The sequence below is a fragment of the Peromyscus leucopus genome, chromosome 12 (genome assembly GCF_004664715.2).
Source record: "Peromyscus leucopus breed LL Stock chromosome 12, UCI_PerLeu_2.1, whole genome shotgun sequence".
In the NCBI taxonomy this organism is placed as follows: Eukaryota; Metazoa; Chordata; class Mammalia; order Rodentia; family Cricetidae; genus Peromyscus; species Peromyscus leucopus.
Window position 1 is genome coordinate 63838199 of NC_051073.1, and position 17963 is coordinate 63856161.

The following is a 17963-nucleotide window of genomic DNA, read 5'->3' on the forward strand; positions in this document are numbered from 1 at the left end:
TACTTATTTAACTAGCCAATTGGTGCTTGTAACTTTGTCAGAGAATTAGGATTGCTGTTTTGATGTTTCAAATATGTTTTTATTATAGGTTGCTATTAAGCAGATTAATTTACAGAAACAACCAAAGAAGGAATTGATCATTAATGAAATTCTGGTGATGAAAGAATTAAAGAATCCCAACATAGTCAACTTCTTGGACAGGTAAATACGAATGTGTTCTTTAAAATTGAGATCTCCGAGAGTCTAATTAGTGAGAAAGAGGAGGATCTATATGAGCGAGAATTGTTGAAACCAAGGTTGGAAAAAGCACAGGGACAAATAGCCAAACAAATGGAAACACATGAACTATGAACCAAAGGCTGAGGGGCCCCCAACTGGATCAGGCCCTCTGAATAGGTGAGACAGTTGATTGGCTTGATCTGTTTGAGAGGCAACTAGGCAGTGGTACCAGGTCCTGTGCTCATTGCATGAGTTGGCTGTTTGAAACCTGGGGCTTATGCAGGGACTCTGGAAGGAGGGGACTGGACTTGCCTGGACTGAGTCTACCAGGTCGATCTCAGTCCTCGGGGGAGGCTCTGCCCTAGAGGAGGTAGGAATGGGGAGTGGGCTGGGGGGAAGGGGAGGGGGCAGGAGGGGGGAGAACAAGGGAATCCGTGGCTGATATGTAGAACTCTGAATGGTATTGGAAAATAAAATAAAAGGAAAAAAAAATAAAATAAAATTGAGATCAACTTGGGTAGTGATTCATGGCTGTGATTCCAGCATTGGAGAGCTAAGACAGGAGGATGGAAGGGTGGAGGGCAAGCCTAATTAGGCCCTGCCCTAAAAGGAGAGTGAAGAAAGAAAGAAACGAGAAAAGGAGGCTAGAGAAATGATTTGTGCTCTTGCTGAGCACTTACTGTTCTTGGGGAGGACCCAGCACCCACATGGTAACTTAGAGCTGCCTATAACTCCACTTCAGAGGATCCATGCCCTGTTTTGGCCTCTGTTAGCACTCACATAGTGCACATAAACTCACTGTGGCAAACATACACAGATAAATTACATAGATAAATCTTAAAACATAAAGAATTAATGAGCAAAGACACAAAGATACACTGGGATAAAAGTGTGGACATTTAGGGCTGGAGAGAGGGCTGAACAATTAAGAGCTCTTGCTGCCTTCTAGAGGACCCACATAATGGTTCATACCCACTGTGACTCTGGTCTAGGGCAGTCAGCTCCCTCTTCCAGACTCTATACATACAGCATTTTAGACTGAAATCCCAATGCTGAAAAGGAAGCCCGAGGAGGAGGGGAAGAAAGGTGAAAACCGCACACTACAGAGAGGGTCTTTTCTGAAAGGATCTCACTGGGCAGGGGAGAGGACATCTCAGTGAAGGGTTGCTGGTGGAGCTTGTCCTCACTGAAATGAGCAGAGCAGAAACATTAGGAAATGGCTGGCTGCAATTCGTGCTGTGATCTACCTCAGAGATGACTAGCCATAGGTTTTCAACTGTGAGATTAGTTTTTATTTTATGTAACCCAGGAGGAAAGCCTCAAGCCTGCGGTGGGCCTGCTTTGGACTCTCAGGAAGCTGGGGCCAGAGCATGTGTCACCACGGCCAGACAGTTTTTGTTTGTTTTTGATTTTTCGAGACAGGGTTTCTCTGTGTAGCTTTGCACCTTTTCTGTCTCGCTCTGTAGACCAGGCTGGCCTCGAACTCACAGAGATCTGCCTGCCTCTGCTTCCCAAGTGCTTGGATTAAAGGAGTGCGCCACCACGTCCAGCAAGACAGTTTTTATTACAGGTGTTACTTTTCATGTTTCCATTTCAGGTTGCTGTCAAAAGATCTCTGAGCTTAGCTGTTGTGCTAAACAACAAATAAAGGGCAAAATATAAAATTGTGTATGTTACACCTGGTTTTCTTTACAGATTCATTTATTTTTATGTGCATTGGTGTTTTGCCTACATGTATGTCTGTGAGGGTGCCAGATCCCCTGGAACTGGAGTTAAAGACAGCTGCCATTCGGATGCAGGGAATGAACCTGGGTCCTGGAAGAGCAGCCAGTGCTCTTAACCACTGAGCCATCTCTCTGGCCCTACAACTGATTTTTTTTTTTTTAAAAAAAAAGGAATCTCATTTACTTGAGTGAATGACCACGTAGGTTGTATTAGATAGTAAGACTTTAGTGAATGATAACAGATTGTATTAGATATAATCTTTAGTGAATGATAGCATGGGTTGCATTAGATATGATAGATTGCAGATGATTTTGTTCTACATTTAAATTTGCTTAGAATAGGAGACTTTGACCCTTATTTGTAAGGACTTTATTCAAAGAAACAAAATTTTCAGATCCATTTCCTTGCTTGCTTTTTGAAATCTTTTTTGTTTTTTGAAATTATGATTATATTACCTATGTCTTCTCCTTTTAAGAATTTTTTTTTACTTATGTGAATGTGTGTGCCTGCTTGTTTGTGTGCACTGCTTCGAATGATGATGTCTAGAGAGGCCAGAAGAGGGTCAGAGCCTAGAACTGGGTAGAGTGGTTTTGAGCCTCCAGGTGTGAGTCCTCTGGAAAGACAGCTTCTCTTAACACTCCAGCCACCCATTTTTGCTTTTTTGAACTATCAATTTCACAGACCTGGAGAGATTGCTCAGTGGTTAGGATCACTGGCTGCTCTTCCAGAGGACCTGGGTTCAGTTCTCAGCACCCTCTTCTTGCCTCTAGGCATGCTGATTGGTACTCACACACATATACAGACAAAACACCCATATGCATAAATTAATTTAAATTTTTTTAAAAATAAAATATTGTTCCCCATCAGCACAGCATGAAAGCTTAGACAAAGCCTAGGCTTTGGGGTTACTGGTTGACTTGGCTGAGGATATGTCAATATCTATATGTGTGACCTCGGATGAGTTACTGAACATTTCCAGATCTCCCCCTTGTTCATTCCCCTTCTCACACACATACGGGGGCTGGTGGGGTCTTGTTTTTTCTTTTTGTTTGTTTGTTTTTTGTTTTCTGAGACAGGGTTTTGAACTTGCAGCTCCCTCCCTCAGTGGCTACCATGCCTAGCTTGCCCCAGTGAAATGATTCTTTTTTTTAAAGCAATTATATTGGGTTATTCTAATTGCAGTAACATTTATATACTCTAACAATGTGGGAAAACTATAACTTTAAAATGATTCTGAGACATTTTTGTTTTCTGGCTTTCATTTGTTTTGTTTGAGACCGAGTCTTATCTATAACTCCTCCAGTTCAGGGCCATCTTCCTAACTGCTTCTTGAGTGTTGGGATTGTAGATTGCTATCAGCTAAGGACATCTTAATTTTTTGTTTGTTTGTTTTGTTTTTTTCATATGGGGTCTCGTTATGTAGCTCTGGCTGTTCAGAAACCCACTATGTAGACGAGGCTGGCCTCAAACTCACAGAGATCCAGTGCTGGGACTAAAGGTGTGCACCACTCCGCCCAGCTGAGAACATCTAAATCTGTGCTGCTGTACCTATCTAGTGCTCTTCCTAGTTCTCAAACTGTTGGCTCTTTGCTTTTGTTGTTAATATGCTTGGCATTTTAATTCCTCAGTGCAGAGAGCCATGTTCTTAGAAAAAAATAAAAACCCACATGTATTTTGTATGTTCTGTTTTCAGTTACCTGGTAGGAGATGAGTTGTTTGTGGTAATGGAGTACCTTGCTGGTGGGTCCCTCACTGATGTTGTAACAGAAACCTGCATGGACGAAGCACAAATTGCAGCTGTGTGCAGAGAGGTGGGTCTGCGTCCTTTGGATGTTAGAGTGTGTACTTAGCAAGGATGAAGAAAGAAAGATTTTTTTGTGTGTGTGTGCAGAGACTTTTTCTCTGTATACATTTTGTGTATTCTTTTTTTGCAAGTTTTTCCTCTATTATTTCACCCCAGATAAGAGCTTCAATCCTGCTGGGCATGGGGATGCATAGGGAGAGCTCTATAAATGTGAGGCCAGCCAGGACTGCATAGTGAGACCCTGTCTCCAATAAAAACAAAAAGGAAAGGAAAAAAAAAAGAACTTTAGCCCTTTCCTTCCTGTGGAAGATAATTTGGGGACAAAACATGGTCCTGTGAGGTATAGAAGTCACAGGCAGACTTTAGCAGTGTGATCATCTAGATAGGAAAATGGAATACCATTAAACGTGTGTGAATCAAAGCTGGGCAGTGGTGGTGCATGCTTTTAATCCCAGTACTCGGGAGGCAGAGCCAGGCGGATCTCTGTGAGCTCGAGGCAAGCCTGGGCTACAGAGTAAGATCTAGGACAGACACCAAAACTACACAGAGAAACCCTATCTCCAAACACAAAAACAGACAAAAATGTATGAGTCAGTAGTAGTAGAAACTAGAACCAATGTGACAAGATGTATATGCTTAAATATCTGCAATGCCCTTGGCTTTATTTAGTAAGACCACTGAAGGTGATGAAACTAGTTATTTTCTTATATACATATATTTTAAATTTTTATTACATTTTTACTTGTATGTGTATGCGTATGTGTGGGCATGTGCATACCATGACACATACATGGAAGTCAGAGGACAACTTGTGGAGGTTTGGGCTAAGTTCATAGGACTATTTTGTGCTCTCTGTGGTTTGTCTTTAGCCTTCAGCAATGTACAGTGATACAAATGTGAACAGGAAAGATTGCATATAGGAGGTCTTTCTTTATCAGCTTTAACCAAAGGTATTTAAAACCCAATTCTTAGAAAATATCAACTGGCTGCTCTGTGAGATAGGGCCTCCTGTGGTCCTGGCTGGCCTCAAGCAATATGCAGGAGGATGACTTCATTGTGGTACTCCTAGGTGCTGGAATTACAGGCGTGTACCACTGTGCCTGGTGTCACACGGAGCTCTTCAATAGTTCCAAATAGCACACATCCCTTAAAGAGTACATTGTGCCACCTAAAAGCTGGCTAAAATTTACAAATTTGTGTTCCATTGGTTTTTCTAGCAGTTCTGCTCAGTTGACCTAACAGTTTTAGAAGTTCTATTATCTACCTGGAGAGACTGCTCAGCAGTTAAGAGCACTGGCTGCTCTTCCTCAGGTCCTGAGTTCAATTCCCAGTAACCACTTGGTGGCTCACAACCATCTGTTGCCCTCTTCTGGTCTGCAGGCATATACATGCAGACAGAACACTGTATACATAATAAAAAAAAATAAAAGTTTTGTTACCCATTCATTTTGATTTTCTTTCTGTGCCAGAATTTTACAACTATGACAAATTTGTAAATGACAAATTTGTAAATTTGTATAAATATTTCCCTACCCTTTATTCTTCCCAAGAACCTGATTAAGTGTACTGACAAAGATCTCTCTCCCCCACTTAAATGAACAGTTCATAACCAGGCATGATGATACACCTTTAATCCCAGCACTTGGGAGGCAGAGGCAGGTGGATCTCTAAGTACAAGGACAGCCAGGGCTACACAAGAGACCCTGTCTCAAAAAGCCAAAAAAAAGGGGGGGACGCCCCCCCCGGGGGGGGCGGTAGTTGAGATTTTGGAATAAGATTTTTAGTTGTTGTAAATGGTATACAATTTTTGACCTACTCTGATGGGAATAATAAAAAATACAACTGAGTTTTCTCAGATTTACAGTTCGGTCTCCTTTTATATTTAAAAACACTAGATCAGAGTTTGTTTGAGATTTTGTGTATTGTATTTTGTGTGTGGGGGGGTGTTTTGTCTGTGCAGTGCATGCATGCAGTACCCGAGGAGGCCAGGAGAGGGCATTGGGATTGGAGTTAGAGTTATGAGCTACTGTGACCCAGGTTCTCTGGAAAAGTGGCTAGTGCTTTTAGTGACTGAGCCATCTCTCTGATCCCCGAAAATATCATTTTCTGTTTAAGGAAGGGAGAAACTTAGTCTTTTTACTCAATGCTTTCTGGTATGAGGCATCAGAGGAAAAGTGGTTTTTTTTTTGTTTTTTTTTTTAAATTTATTTATTTTTACTTTTATGTGCATTGGTTTTTGCCTGCATGTATGTCTGTATGTCTGTGTGAGGATATTGGATCCTGGAGTTACAGACACTTGTGGGCTGCTATGTGGGTGCTGGGAACTGAACCTGGGTCCTCTAGAAGAGCAGTCAGTGCTCTTAACTGCTGAGCCATCTCTACAGTCTCGGAAAGTGACTCTTTTATACTAAGGATTCTTTATTTTGTTTTTGGGGTGCTGGCATTGAACCTCAGAGCCTCATGCATGCTGGTGCTGTGCCACTGAGCCCTGCCACCGCCCTCTCCTTCCACCAGGCTGTGGATGAAGTTTGATAGGAGCTCCCCCATGACAGTATGAGGACGTCAGCTTAGACCACATTGAAGCCCTGCACAAATCCTAACTACTTATTCTGTAGTTAAAACCAAGACTCTGGGCTGGCTCAGGTTCTAGTAGGAGTAATCACAAATAAACTGTGTGTGTGAGAAAGAGAGAGAGAGAAAATCAGTGGGAAGTGGAGCTTGGAAAGATGGCTCAGTGGTTAAAAATGCTAGGCCGGGTGGTAGTGGCGCACGCCTTTAATCCCAGCACTCGGGAGGCAGAGGCAGGCAGATCTCTGTGAGTTCAAGGCCAGCCTGGGCTACCAAGTGAGTTCCAGGAAAGGCTCAAGGCTATACAGAGAAACCCTGTCGAGAGAGAGAGAGAGAGAGAGAGAGAGAGAGAGAGAGAGAGAGAGAGAGAGAGAGAGAGAGAGAATGCTTCCTGCTCTTCTGCTCTTCCAGGGAACTGGAGTTTAGTTTCCAACACCAATGTCTGGCAACTTTCAGCTGCCTGTAATTCCTGCTTCAGGGGATCCCATTCCCTCTCTGGCCTCCAAAAGCATTGAACCCAGGTACACAGCTATCCCCACACATAATCAGAGGTCAGCGGGGAGACTCAGTCTCCAGGTACGGTGCTTTGCACCTGAGTCCTCGTCCTTTGTGAGACTGGGGCAGCAGGTTTATGAGGAGCTCCCAGCCAACATGGGGTACAGAACAAAAACCCTCCCACTCCCCCCAGGAAAAGCAGTGACCAAGCAAACAGATGAGGCATTAGTTAATAAACCTAACACAATGGCCCATCCCTGTAATCCCAGCACTGTGGAAGTAGAGGAGGAGGATCAGGAGTTCTGATCATTTTTTGCTATACAATAGCATTCAAGGGTAGACAATGGAAGAATATCTTGGGTTGTTTTGTTTGTTTGTTTGTTTTTTAGGCTATGTATTTATTGGTCAGAGGCAGGGTTTCTCTGTGTAGCCCTAGCTGTCCTGGAACTCTGTAGACCGGGCTGGACTCAATTCAGAGCTCATCTACCTACGCCTGCTGAGTGCTTGATTAAAGGCGTGCGCCACCACCCTTTTTAAAGCAGTGTTGCTTTGTACAACCAGCTTGGGCTGTCTTGGAGCGCTCCATTCTTCTCCTTCAGCCTGCCAGTGTGAGAAGACAGGCGTGTGTCATGCCCAGCAGGAGTCGAAGCTTTTGTTTGTTTTTCTTGACTTTGCAGGTGAAAGGATATCTTTTCTCTCCAGATGTTAAATCTTGGAGGGCCTCCTACTGGGGAGAGCAGTGCTCAGACCCTTGCACTGTGTGTGACCTCCCTTGGACTTGTTGGGATGTTTTATTGATAGGTGTTCTCTGTATTCAGTGTTTACAGGCCTTGGAGTTTTTACATGCTAATCAAGTGATCCACAGAGACATCAAAAGTGACAACGTGCTCTTGGGAATGGAAGGCTCAGTTAAACTTAGTGAGTAGCAATGAAGTGACGTTTTAATATATCTGGTTTACTGTGTGAAGGGTGGGACTTGTTAAATGTGCATTGTGAACTGACAACCTGTGTGTATCTTACTACTTGATGAGTATTTTGCGTAAATTACTTGATATGTCTTTGTTCTTTGTTTTGTTTTGTTTGTTCATATGAACAATAGGGAAAATACTAATGTTGGGAATTATTTTTGGAGATTAAAATAAAACAAAATGATATGCAGAGGACTGGTATCTGGGCTACCCTGATAGGATTCTGCTTTGTAGGAAATGTGACTGGGTGTAATTGTTTGGCGTATTTTTCTCAGCCTGCCCCTTCACCCTTATAGAGTTTTTGGAGACAGCCTAATCAGAGAAAGACTGTGATCTTGACCTCAGAGTGACATGGAATAGTCTCCCTTCCTAAAACCTTATCTGTCAGACACAGGAAGTCATGAACCAGCCAGACTTTTTCCAGGGCCACAGTCCCAACTACATCCCCTGGAGGACCACTTTCAAAACTTCAAAGCATTATCTTGAATCAAGAAACCAAAAGCTTTTTTATTTTAAATCTCATCTGCTAAAAGGGCCTTCTCCCCTCCCCACCCCCTTAGCCATACTCTCTGAAATGTTGTTTGATAATCAGATGGTGGAAACACTTGTTATTCTTGTGCAGTGGGGCTTGCTCTGTAGCCTGGACTGGCCGTAAAGTCACTACATAGCCCAGGCTGACTGAACCTGCAGAAGCCCTGCCTCTTGCTTCCCGTGCTGAGGGTACGAGTGTGCCACCACACCCAGTATTATGCAGTTTAGGATTAAACCCAGAGTACCAAACTGTGCCTCCCCCACACCCCATGTTTTTGAGACAATATCATGTATCTCATCTGGCCTCAAGCTATATATGTATTCATCTTATAAATATGAGACTCTATCTTCACAAAGCCAGAAATAAAGCCAGGTGTGATGACACAACCTTTTTTTCCAGTGAGTTCCAGGCCAGTCTTGTCTATACTGTAAGACTGTATCCCAACACTCCTTTAATCCCAGCACTCAGGAGGAAGAGGTAGTCGGATTTCTTGAGTTCAAGGCCAGCCTGGTCTACAAAGCAAGTTCCAGGACAGCCTGGACTGTTACACAGAGAAACCCTGTTTTTGTTTTGTTTTGTTTTAAAAAGTTATAAACTGCCGGGCGGTGGTGGCGCACGCCTGTAATCCCAGCACTCGGGAGGCAGAGCCAAGAGGATCTCTGTGAGTTCGAGGCCAGCCTGGGCTACCAAGTGAGTTTCAGGAAAGGCGCAAAGCTACACAGAGAAACCCTGTCTCAAAAACGGAAAAAAAAAAAAAAATGCTAAAAAAGTTATAAACTAAAAAAAAAAAAAAAAAAAAAAGCAAAAACTATCTTTGATAGTTTTTATACATAGTAACAGTAAAGTCTCAGGGTAACAAGGCCTCTTGCTAACAGGTTATGTAAGGAGTCACATGGTAGTGTGCATCCCTATCATCTCAGCACTCAGAAGGCTGTTAGGAGTCTCACAAATTCATTTGGGGGGATTTGTTGTTGATGTTGTTGTGAGACAGGATCTCACTACTTAGCTGTGACTGTCCTGGCACTCACTATATAAACAGGCTAGCCTCAAACTCACAGAGGTAGATTTGCCTCTGGCTCCCTATTGATTGCTGTGATTGAAAGGCATGCACCACCTTGACTGGCCTTCAAGGTCATTCCTGACTACATCTTGAGTTCAAAGCCAGCCTAGGCTACATGAAACCCTATCTGAATAAAATCCAAAAAATTAGGAGTTAAATGGGCTTAACAACAGAAGGAAAGAAACAAAGTTATAAATTCTCATCCCAGCTAGTGTAGTATCAGGTGCTACAGCAGGCATCTTGTTCTTTGAGCGTAATGAGACAGCTAGAGCACCTTCCCCGTGCAGTTACAGTTAAGTGTGGACTTTTTCTAGGCCTTCTGCCGAGTTGGATGCATAATGATTCTAGCTCTGGCTGTTTTATTAAAATTTCAATTCCTGCTGGCCAGGTGGTTCAGCCAGTAAAGGTGTTTGCTACCAAGCATGACACCCTGAGTTCAGTTCCCAGAACCCACATGGTGAGAGAAAGGGAACTCTCAAATATTGTCCTCTGAACTCCCACATGCTCTATGACGCATGCACCCTACATACACAAAATAAATGTTAAAAGAAAGTATTAAGAAGCTGGGCAGTGGTGGTGCACGCCTTTAATCCCAGCACTCGGGAGGCAGAGCCAGGAGGATCTCTGTGAGTTCGAGGCCAGCCTGGGCTACCAAGTGAGCTCCAGGAAAGGCGCAAAGCTACACAGAGAAACCCTGTCTCGAAAAAACCAAAAAAAAGAAAAAAGAAAAAAAAAAAAAAAAAAGAAAAACCAAAAAAAAAAAAGAAGAAAAGAAAAAGAAAGTATTAAGAAACAGTAGCCGACCAAAAAAAGAAAGAAATGTAGTTTCCATGTCTTGAACATTGCCAGGTTTAATCACTGCATTTAGGTTTTTGGATTTGTTTGTTTTGGATTTTCGAGACAGGTTTTCTCTGTGTATCCCTAGCTGTCCTGGAACTCACCCTGTAGACCAGGCTGGCCACAAACTCAGATCCCCCTGCCTCTGCCCCCTGAGTGCTGGGTTAAACTGCATGTGCCACCACCATCTGGCTCACTGCATTTAGTTTTATTGTTCACTTTGGATAATTTTTTTTTTACCACTTTCAATTTTAACTCTGTAGAAAAGAATTAGTTATTCAGAAGAAAAAGACCTGATACTGTATATGTTGTTGTCAAAAGTAAATGTGAAAATTATTAGTAAATAACATCCTTAAGGTTTAAACTTGCTGTTTTGCTTTATTTTCAAACTCTTTGCAAAGAGGAAGGTGGATGGTGAGGGTGCAGCCGCGCCTGCTGAGGTGAACAGGATGGAAGCTTCCGTTGAAGCCAATAAATAACCTTGGTGCTTTGCTTTCTTCTGTAGCTGACTTTGGCTTCTGTGCCCAGATCACCCCTGAGCAGAGCAAACGCAGTACTATGGTTGGAACGCCATACTGGATGGCACCAGAGGTGGTTACACGAAAAGCCTATGGCCCCAAAGTTGACATCTGGTCTCTGGGCATCATGGCTATCGAGATGGTTGAGGGAGAGCCTCCATACCTCAATGAAAATCCTCTGAGGGTAAGACCAGCGAGACGCTAGCCTTATTGTAAGGATAGACTGTTTTGCATTTCTTTCTTTCTTTGAGTGGGGGAGTGTGTGCGTGTGGTGTGCGCGTGTGCGCGTGCGCGCCACAGTGCACGTTGGAGGTGAGAGGACAACTGGTGGGATGGGTTCTCCCCTAACTCCGGCTGTCAGACTTGGCAGGAGTGTCTTACATGGAGCCATCACTTAGGGCCAGGGAGAGTCCTTTTCTTCATAACACACTGTGTACTTGGCTTATGTCAACCATTGGACAAAAATTTAGAATACGGTTGATGAGATCTAATCTCTCTGTATCTAAAAATTGTATTGCCTCTGAGTTACAGAGTAGAGTTCAAAAGTCTGTAGATTTGGGGTAGTAAGTCATACAGTTTTGTTAATGTGAATGGAATTGCTTTTCTACAGAGTTGAAGTACCCTAGATAGTTGGTTTTTCCCTTGTTGTTGGGGGGGGGGGCTGCTTTGTAGCTGAAGATGACCACGAGTTTCTGATTTTCCTGCCTCTACCTCCCAAACACTAGACATGCAGGTGTGTACCACTACCACCCAGTTTTATGTGGTGCTGAGAACTGAACCCATGGCATCATGCATGCTAAACACTATCGACTGAGCCATATCCCCAGCCCATTAGGTGCCTTTTCCTACACATTTAGGTGCCCTGGGTATTGCAAGGTTATCTATCACCAATGACTCTTGGCTCCTAAGTCCCAAGGATGAGGAAAGTTAGTTCTCTGAGGTAAGATGCCTAAATGGTAATGTTAAAGCCTCTGTATTCAGACAAAAGAGCAGACTGCACTGAGTGCTCCAGCAGCTAAGGGGATGACTCTACCCCTCTCTCCAACCTTTAAATTTCCTAACAGTAGCTCAGGCCTGTAATGTGGTATCAAGAGGCTGAGGCAGGAGGAGAGCCACAAGTTTGAAGCCAGGCTCAGCTGTATATTGAGTAGCCAGAGCTAAAGGCCAAGGTCCTGTCTCAAGAGACAGAGAGAGGGTCAGGAGAGGTGGCTCAGCGGTCCATAGGACCTTTACTTTAGTCCCAGCACTCGTGAGGCAGAGGCAGGTGGATCTTTGAGTTCAAGTCTGCCTGGTCTACAGAGTGAGATCCAGGACAGCCAGGGTTATACAGAGAAACTCTGTCTCAAAACCTCCCCCTAAACCCCAAGATAAATAACAGGAGGGAGAATAAATGGAGTAGGGGGGTCTTGTTTGGAAGATTCTTGATTGGAAGCACTAAGAACCTCTATGGGGTAGTAAGTGGTGTTTTTACTTTATTTGGGTTGTTTTGTGTGTCCAGCCTGGCGTAGAACTTGCTATGCATAGACCAAGTAAACCTCTGCCTCTGCATCTGGAATGCTGAGATTCTATGCCCAGTATAAGCAGTTGTCAGGTTTAAGGGATGTCAGCCGGAATGGTTTTGCCTTTTCTTTTTTGGTTTTCAAAAACAGTGTTTCTCTGTGTAATAGCCCTAACTGTCCTGGAACTCGAGTCCAGGTTGGCCCCCACAGCAAAGCGCTTGTCTAACAAGCACGAGGCCCTGGGTTCTATCCCCACTGTGCACCCCACACACACAAAAAGGGCATGATGGACACTGGAAAGATCAGTGGAACCTGGGTTAGAATTGCTGGCATTGGCTGGGCGGTGGCGGTGCACATCTTTAATCCCAGCACACGGGAGACAGAGACAGGCGGATCTCTGTGAGTTCCAGGCCAGCCTGGCACCAAAACTACACGGAAAAACCCTGTCTCGAAAAAGATAGATAGATAGATAGATAGATAGATAGATAGATAGATAGATAGATAGATAGATAGATAGATAGATAGATAGATAGAGATATGAATGAATGAATGAATGAATGAATGAATGAATGAATGAATGAATAGTTGCTGGTGTTGGGGTACTAAGAGTGAAAAAGACAAGCTGTCAAGTAAATGAGTTAGTGCAGTTACTAGTCCTGGTGAAGAGAGTGTGTGCCCATAAACATACATCTGAGGAAGCGTCAGGGGAGAAAGGGTCGGGGAATGGGATGTGCTTCTCTGGCTACAGAAATCACCACAGGTTAGGAGCAACATTGGCGATTGCAGTGTAAAGAGCTATAGTGAAGACGTGAGGAGGAGGAGGAGGCGCCTGGAGTCCCTGGATGTTGAAACAAAGATCTGTGCACCATCAGAGCATGAGTTAGGAGTGGATGGTGAAGGTCTCAGAGCAGGGAGGAGCCGAAAGCCCCCAGCCTCTCGTGCCTGAGCTGTGGGAAAGAAGAAAGCTGCTGCCCTGGAGAGCCAGGGCGACTGGCCAGAGCATGAAGCTTGGTGCAGTGTCATTTTGTGAGTGACTTCAATATGCCAAATCTTCTGTGTTTTAGGCTTTGTACCTGATAGCAACAAATGGAACTCCTGAACTTCAGAATCCAGAAAAACTTTCCCCAATATTTCGGGATTTCTTAAATCGGTGTTTGGAGATGGATGTGGAGAAAAGGGGTTCAGCCAAAGAACTGCTACAGGTAAATCTGCTGAAGGCCACTTTGGGGGTGAACTTCATAGCGTTGGCGTCTCCCTATTCACTGGCTACATGTCCGGCAGTCCCTCCACTGCAGGCTTTCATTTCCAGCAATGAAGTTTTTTAAAAACTTAACTGTGATGGCGCATGCCTTTACTCCCAGAGGCAGTGGGTCTCCGTGAGTTTGAGGTCAGCCTGGTCTACAGAGTGAGTTCCAGGACAGCCAGGGCTACACAGAGAAACCCTGTCTCGAAAAACAAAGTATTTAATGTGTGCGTGTCTGTCTGTCTGTCTGTCTCGTGTGCGCACATTTGTATATGTAGACAGACATTATGGAGGTCAGAGGAAACTTGCAAGAGTTGGTTCTCTCTTTCCACCAAGTAGGTCTCAGGGGTCGGTACAGGCCATTAGACTTGCCAGCAAGTGCCTTTACCTGCTGAACCATCTCTTCAGCCCTTAAAAAACAATTTTTAATTGCATGAAGTTTTAATCATAACAGTAAGTTTTCTATACTAATCAAATCTTGGACCTGTTCATTGCTGTCATAAGTATATTTATGGGTCTTAACTCTGTAGAACTATTTTATGTCTTTATTCATTTATGTATATATGGCCCAGGCTGGCCTACAGCTCACCAATGTGGCTGAAGATGGACAGTGATCTTGAGCCTCCCAAGTACTGGATTACAGAGATGTACCACCATCCTCCTGAGCAGTGCTAGGAGCTGAACCTGGGGCTTTCTGCATGGAAGGCAGGCACTCTGCCTTCTGAGCTGTACTCCTGACCCTGAAATCCGTAGATGTTATGCAATTAGGAAAACTTATTGGGGGTGATGACATGGCTCTCTTGGTAAAAGTACTTTCCATCAAGCCTGAATACCTAAGTTCTATCTCTAGACAGACACACACACACACAGACACACACACACACACAGACACACACACACACACACAATGTAATTTAAGGGGGGTGGAGGACAGGCTGGAGAGATGGCTCAGTGGTTAAGAGCATTGGTGCTCTTCCAGAAGTCCTGAGTTCAATTCCCAGCAACCACTTGGTAGCTCACAACCATCTCTAGTGAGATCTGATGCCCTACTCTGGCAAAAAGGTGTACATACAGATCGCACTCATAGACATAAAATAAATTTTTTTAAAAAAAGAGAGCTAGGCATGAGAGTTCCCGCCTTTAATCCCAGCATTCAGAGGATCTCTAAGTGAAGAGGACAGCCAGGGCTACACTGAAACCTCGTCTCTAAAAGCCAAAAAGAGAAGGGAAGGGAGCAACTTCTTGGGGAGTCGGGAGATGTCTGTGTGTCTGTACACTTTATATGTCCGCACACTCCAGTGCTGGTGAAACAGACAGATCCCTGGAGCTTGTAGCCAATCAGTGGACACCAGAGTCAGTGAAGGACACAAGGAAAAGGGATAGAGGAGGGCTCCTGACATTGAACTCTGGCCTCCACACATACACACAAATATGAAAACAACGTACAGACACAAACAAGCTCATGCATACACACAAACCAACTCTCCTTGGAGGTGTAAAAGTGATGCACTGAGTGAGAATTTTAGGAATCAAAGTACATGTTTAGTTTATTAAATAATGATCCATAGGTAACTTGGGGGGCTTTAGTTTCTGAGTAACATGTCTGCACTTCCTTTTCCCTCCTCCTCACAGCATCCCTTCCTGAAACTGGCCAAACCATTGTCTAGCTTGACGCCACTCATCCTGGCGGCTAAAGAAGCAATGAAGAGCAACCGCTAACGTTGTCACCGAGGCCTCGTATTCTTCTGTCCATTTTCTAAAACATGAAATTGTTACTCTGAGGGGTGTAAAGAGACAGTCTGCATCACATGGAGAAAACAAGCAAACTACTATTTTCTAAAGATGACCAAGAGAAAATTGCAGTGAGAGAATTACGACTTCAGATGAGCCCCTGCTGTAGAGTCCAAAAGGAATTGTGGACTGCATCGCTAGCCTTACATTTCCAGCAGACAGCGCTTGACGTTTGCATACTGTTCTGATGACTGCCACTACAGTAGATCCTGTCTGTTGTCTCCTTTGGGGTATTTCCATACTTGAATGGCAGATTCGAGTTGTCTGAGTATTTCATCTGCTGGTCTTCTCTCGCCCTCCTCTGTAGCCTTCCCTTCTCTGACCCGTTCCTTTTGAGTTGCTTTGAGTTTTTCTCGTGCCTAAATTCAAGGCAAGTGTGATAGGAATTATGTAGCTCTTTATATTGGCAAAGGAGCTTGACATGATTTAACTTTGTATAGCAGTTAGGACCAGTGTTGTACATGTAGTAGTTCAGTTTAGAGCTTAAACTGAAAGGGGGAAAGTATGTGATTTTTACCTTTTTTAACAAATGTGAAAGAGTCAACTTTAGAAATCTCATGGTAGTGAGTTTGACATTTGTTACATGTATAGAAAGAGGACTAATAATCTATATTTATAACTAAATCATTGATACAGAGAAAATCCCACTGACTGTATGTTCTTACCATTTTTGTCTTCTTTTCTGCCTGTTTGTCCAGATTTGGCTTTAGGAACCAAAGTGATTTGTTGTTCTTCCGCTCCGGCTTTATGCCAGCCTCTGGTGCCGCCCCTTCCCTCTCTTCCCTTGGAAATGAGTGTCTGTATATGTTGTGATTCTAGGTGTCGGTTTTTGTTTGAATCAGCCCTTATTTCATATACACCCCTCCACCCTCTAGGGCAAGTAATAACCATTGAATTTTCAGAATTTAAAAGTTAAGAACTTTTTTCTATTTAAAAGGAAAAGTATTTGGGAGTAGCAAACACCAAGAACGATTTGAACCTTGCTAAGTTCTAGGCTAGTTGTAATAATGAAATGTTAATATTGTAGAGATGAGGCTCACGGCAGTAACCTGTAAAGATTCATCTGGTTTACAGTGTTCCCAACCCATTATCAATGTTTTACTGTGAGAGATGAAACTGCAAAGCATGTGGCGGGTCATTTGAGGTGTTGGGGGTACTTGAGTTTTTGTTCTTCCGGATGAGTAGAGTATTGATGTAAAAAACTGGAGAAAGAAAACCGCAATGTGCGCATTGATAGTACTACTTTTATTTTAAAGATTTAATGAAAGGTCTGCGACCTGTAGCATTAGCTGTTAGCCTGCCCTCCCCTCCAGTCTTTCCTTTGCCTCTCCTTATTGCGTTGTTGTTTGGCCTGTGGAGGAGAAATTGTCCGTTCCGCGTTCCTGGGGCCACAGAAGAGAAAGCAGTGTGGTTGGTTCAGATGCCTGTCCCCACCGTTCCCTTTCAAAGAACTTGACACATGCTCACCACTCTGCACAATACAGATCATGATTGAATAAGTTTGCTCTTGGGGATACTTGGGAAAAGGGTCAGAGTTTCATTTCCTGTTGTGCCCATTAAGATACAGGGAAAAGCTGGGTGGTGGTGGCACACGGCTTTAATCCTAGCACTTGGGAGGCAGAGGCAGGCAGATCTCAGTGAGTTCAAGGCCAGCCTGGGCTACAAGTGAGTCCCAGGACAGCCAAGACTGTTACACAGAGAAACCCTGTCTCGAAAAACCAAAAAAAAAAAAAAAAAAAAAAAACAGGGATAAGAAGAGGTCTCTGGGGTTTTCATAACGAAAAGGTTTTTAGTGAAACTCAACATCTAGAGCACTTAATGACCTGCTTTCCATGTGATTTCATTTTTCTCTGGACTATATTTGGCCTTCTACAACTGTCACTAAATTGCAGAAACAAACTGGTTGATTTCTGGTGGGATGCTGTGGTGCCTCTTGAGTTCCAGATGTGAGTATTATTTGTGAACAGTTGTCTGGATGGATGATGATGGGGATGCTGCCCACAAAGGAGATGATGGAACTGGTTGTCTGTCTCAGGACTGCTCAGGAAGGCACTCCATTCCTAAGTCACAGAGACCCCGTGTGGCACATGCCAATGCCCCACCTTATGCTGGGACTCCACAGGGCCTTCCCTCAACAGAAGCAGTTGGGGTTTGTAGTTACAGTTTCTTGGGTGGTTATCTGCATGTCCATTGCTGGCGACGGACTCTGTCACTCAGACCTGACTCCGAGGTTAAGGGAGCTGCACTGCTTTTATTCTCTCCTGACCTGGACAGACTAACCTGTACTAGTTAATAGTAATGGTTCATTTGAGATGTGTCATTTTTAAACAGATAATCTTTAAAGCAATAGAGAATTGTGATTTATTAGTTAATTTTAAATTAAAATGTTGAGATCTTGTTGAAAGACAATTGTATGAATTGAGATTCATATTTTTTAATAATTCCCTTCTGTACTCCCCTCTCGTCATCTCTGAGAGGAAGAAGCCCCATTGAACCTGCTTTAGTGGGTAGGTCATCCTCTGCCCTTTTCTTGTCTGTGGTCTTAGTTGGTGGTGGTCCCACGGTGTCTTCTCTTGTTCCCTTTGCTGCCCTTACAGAACATGGTGTCCTACCTAGAACAGTAAGAGTGACTGCGGTGTTCCACACATGACCAGCACAGCTCTGCCTTCCTTCATGGGTTGAGTTCCTGGAACAAAGTAGGAAA

General features: G+C 43.7%; 1 protein-coding gene across 1 annotated transcript in view; it reads left to right on the forward strand.

Moving 5' to 3' along the window:
- Pak2 (p21 (RAC1) activated kinase 2) overlaps nucleotides 1-16481 on the forward strand; it is a 64038-nt gene extending 47557 nt beyond the window's left edge. Inside the window, exons 10-15 of the mRNA XM_028894084.2 lie at nucleotides 89-201; nucleotides 3638-3755; nucleotides 7630-7729; nucleotides 10714-10910; nucleotides 13290-13427; nucleotides 15101-16481. Of these exons, the coding sequence (XP_028749917.1) occupies nucleotides 89-201; nucleotides 3638-3755; nucleotides 7630-7729; nucleotides 10714-10910; nucleotides 13290-13427; nucleotides 15101-15187 (753 nt within the window). The 3' untranslated portion in view covers nucleotides 15188-16481. The remainder of the gene's footprint in view (nucleotides 1-88; nucleotides 202-3637; nucleotides 3756-7629; nucleotides 7730-10713; nucleotides 10911-13289; nucleotides 13428-15100) is intronic.
- The last annotated feature ends 1482 nt before the right edge of the window (nucleotides 16482-17963 follow it).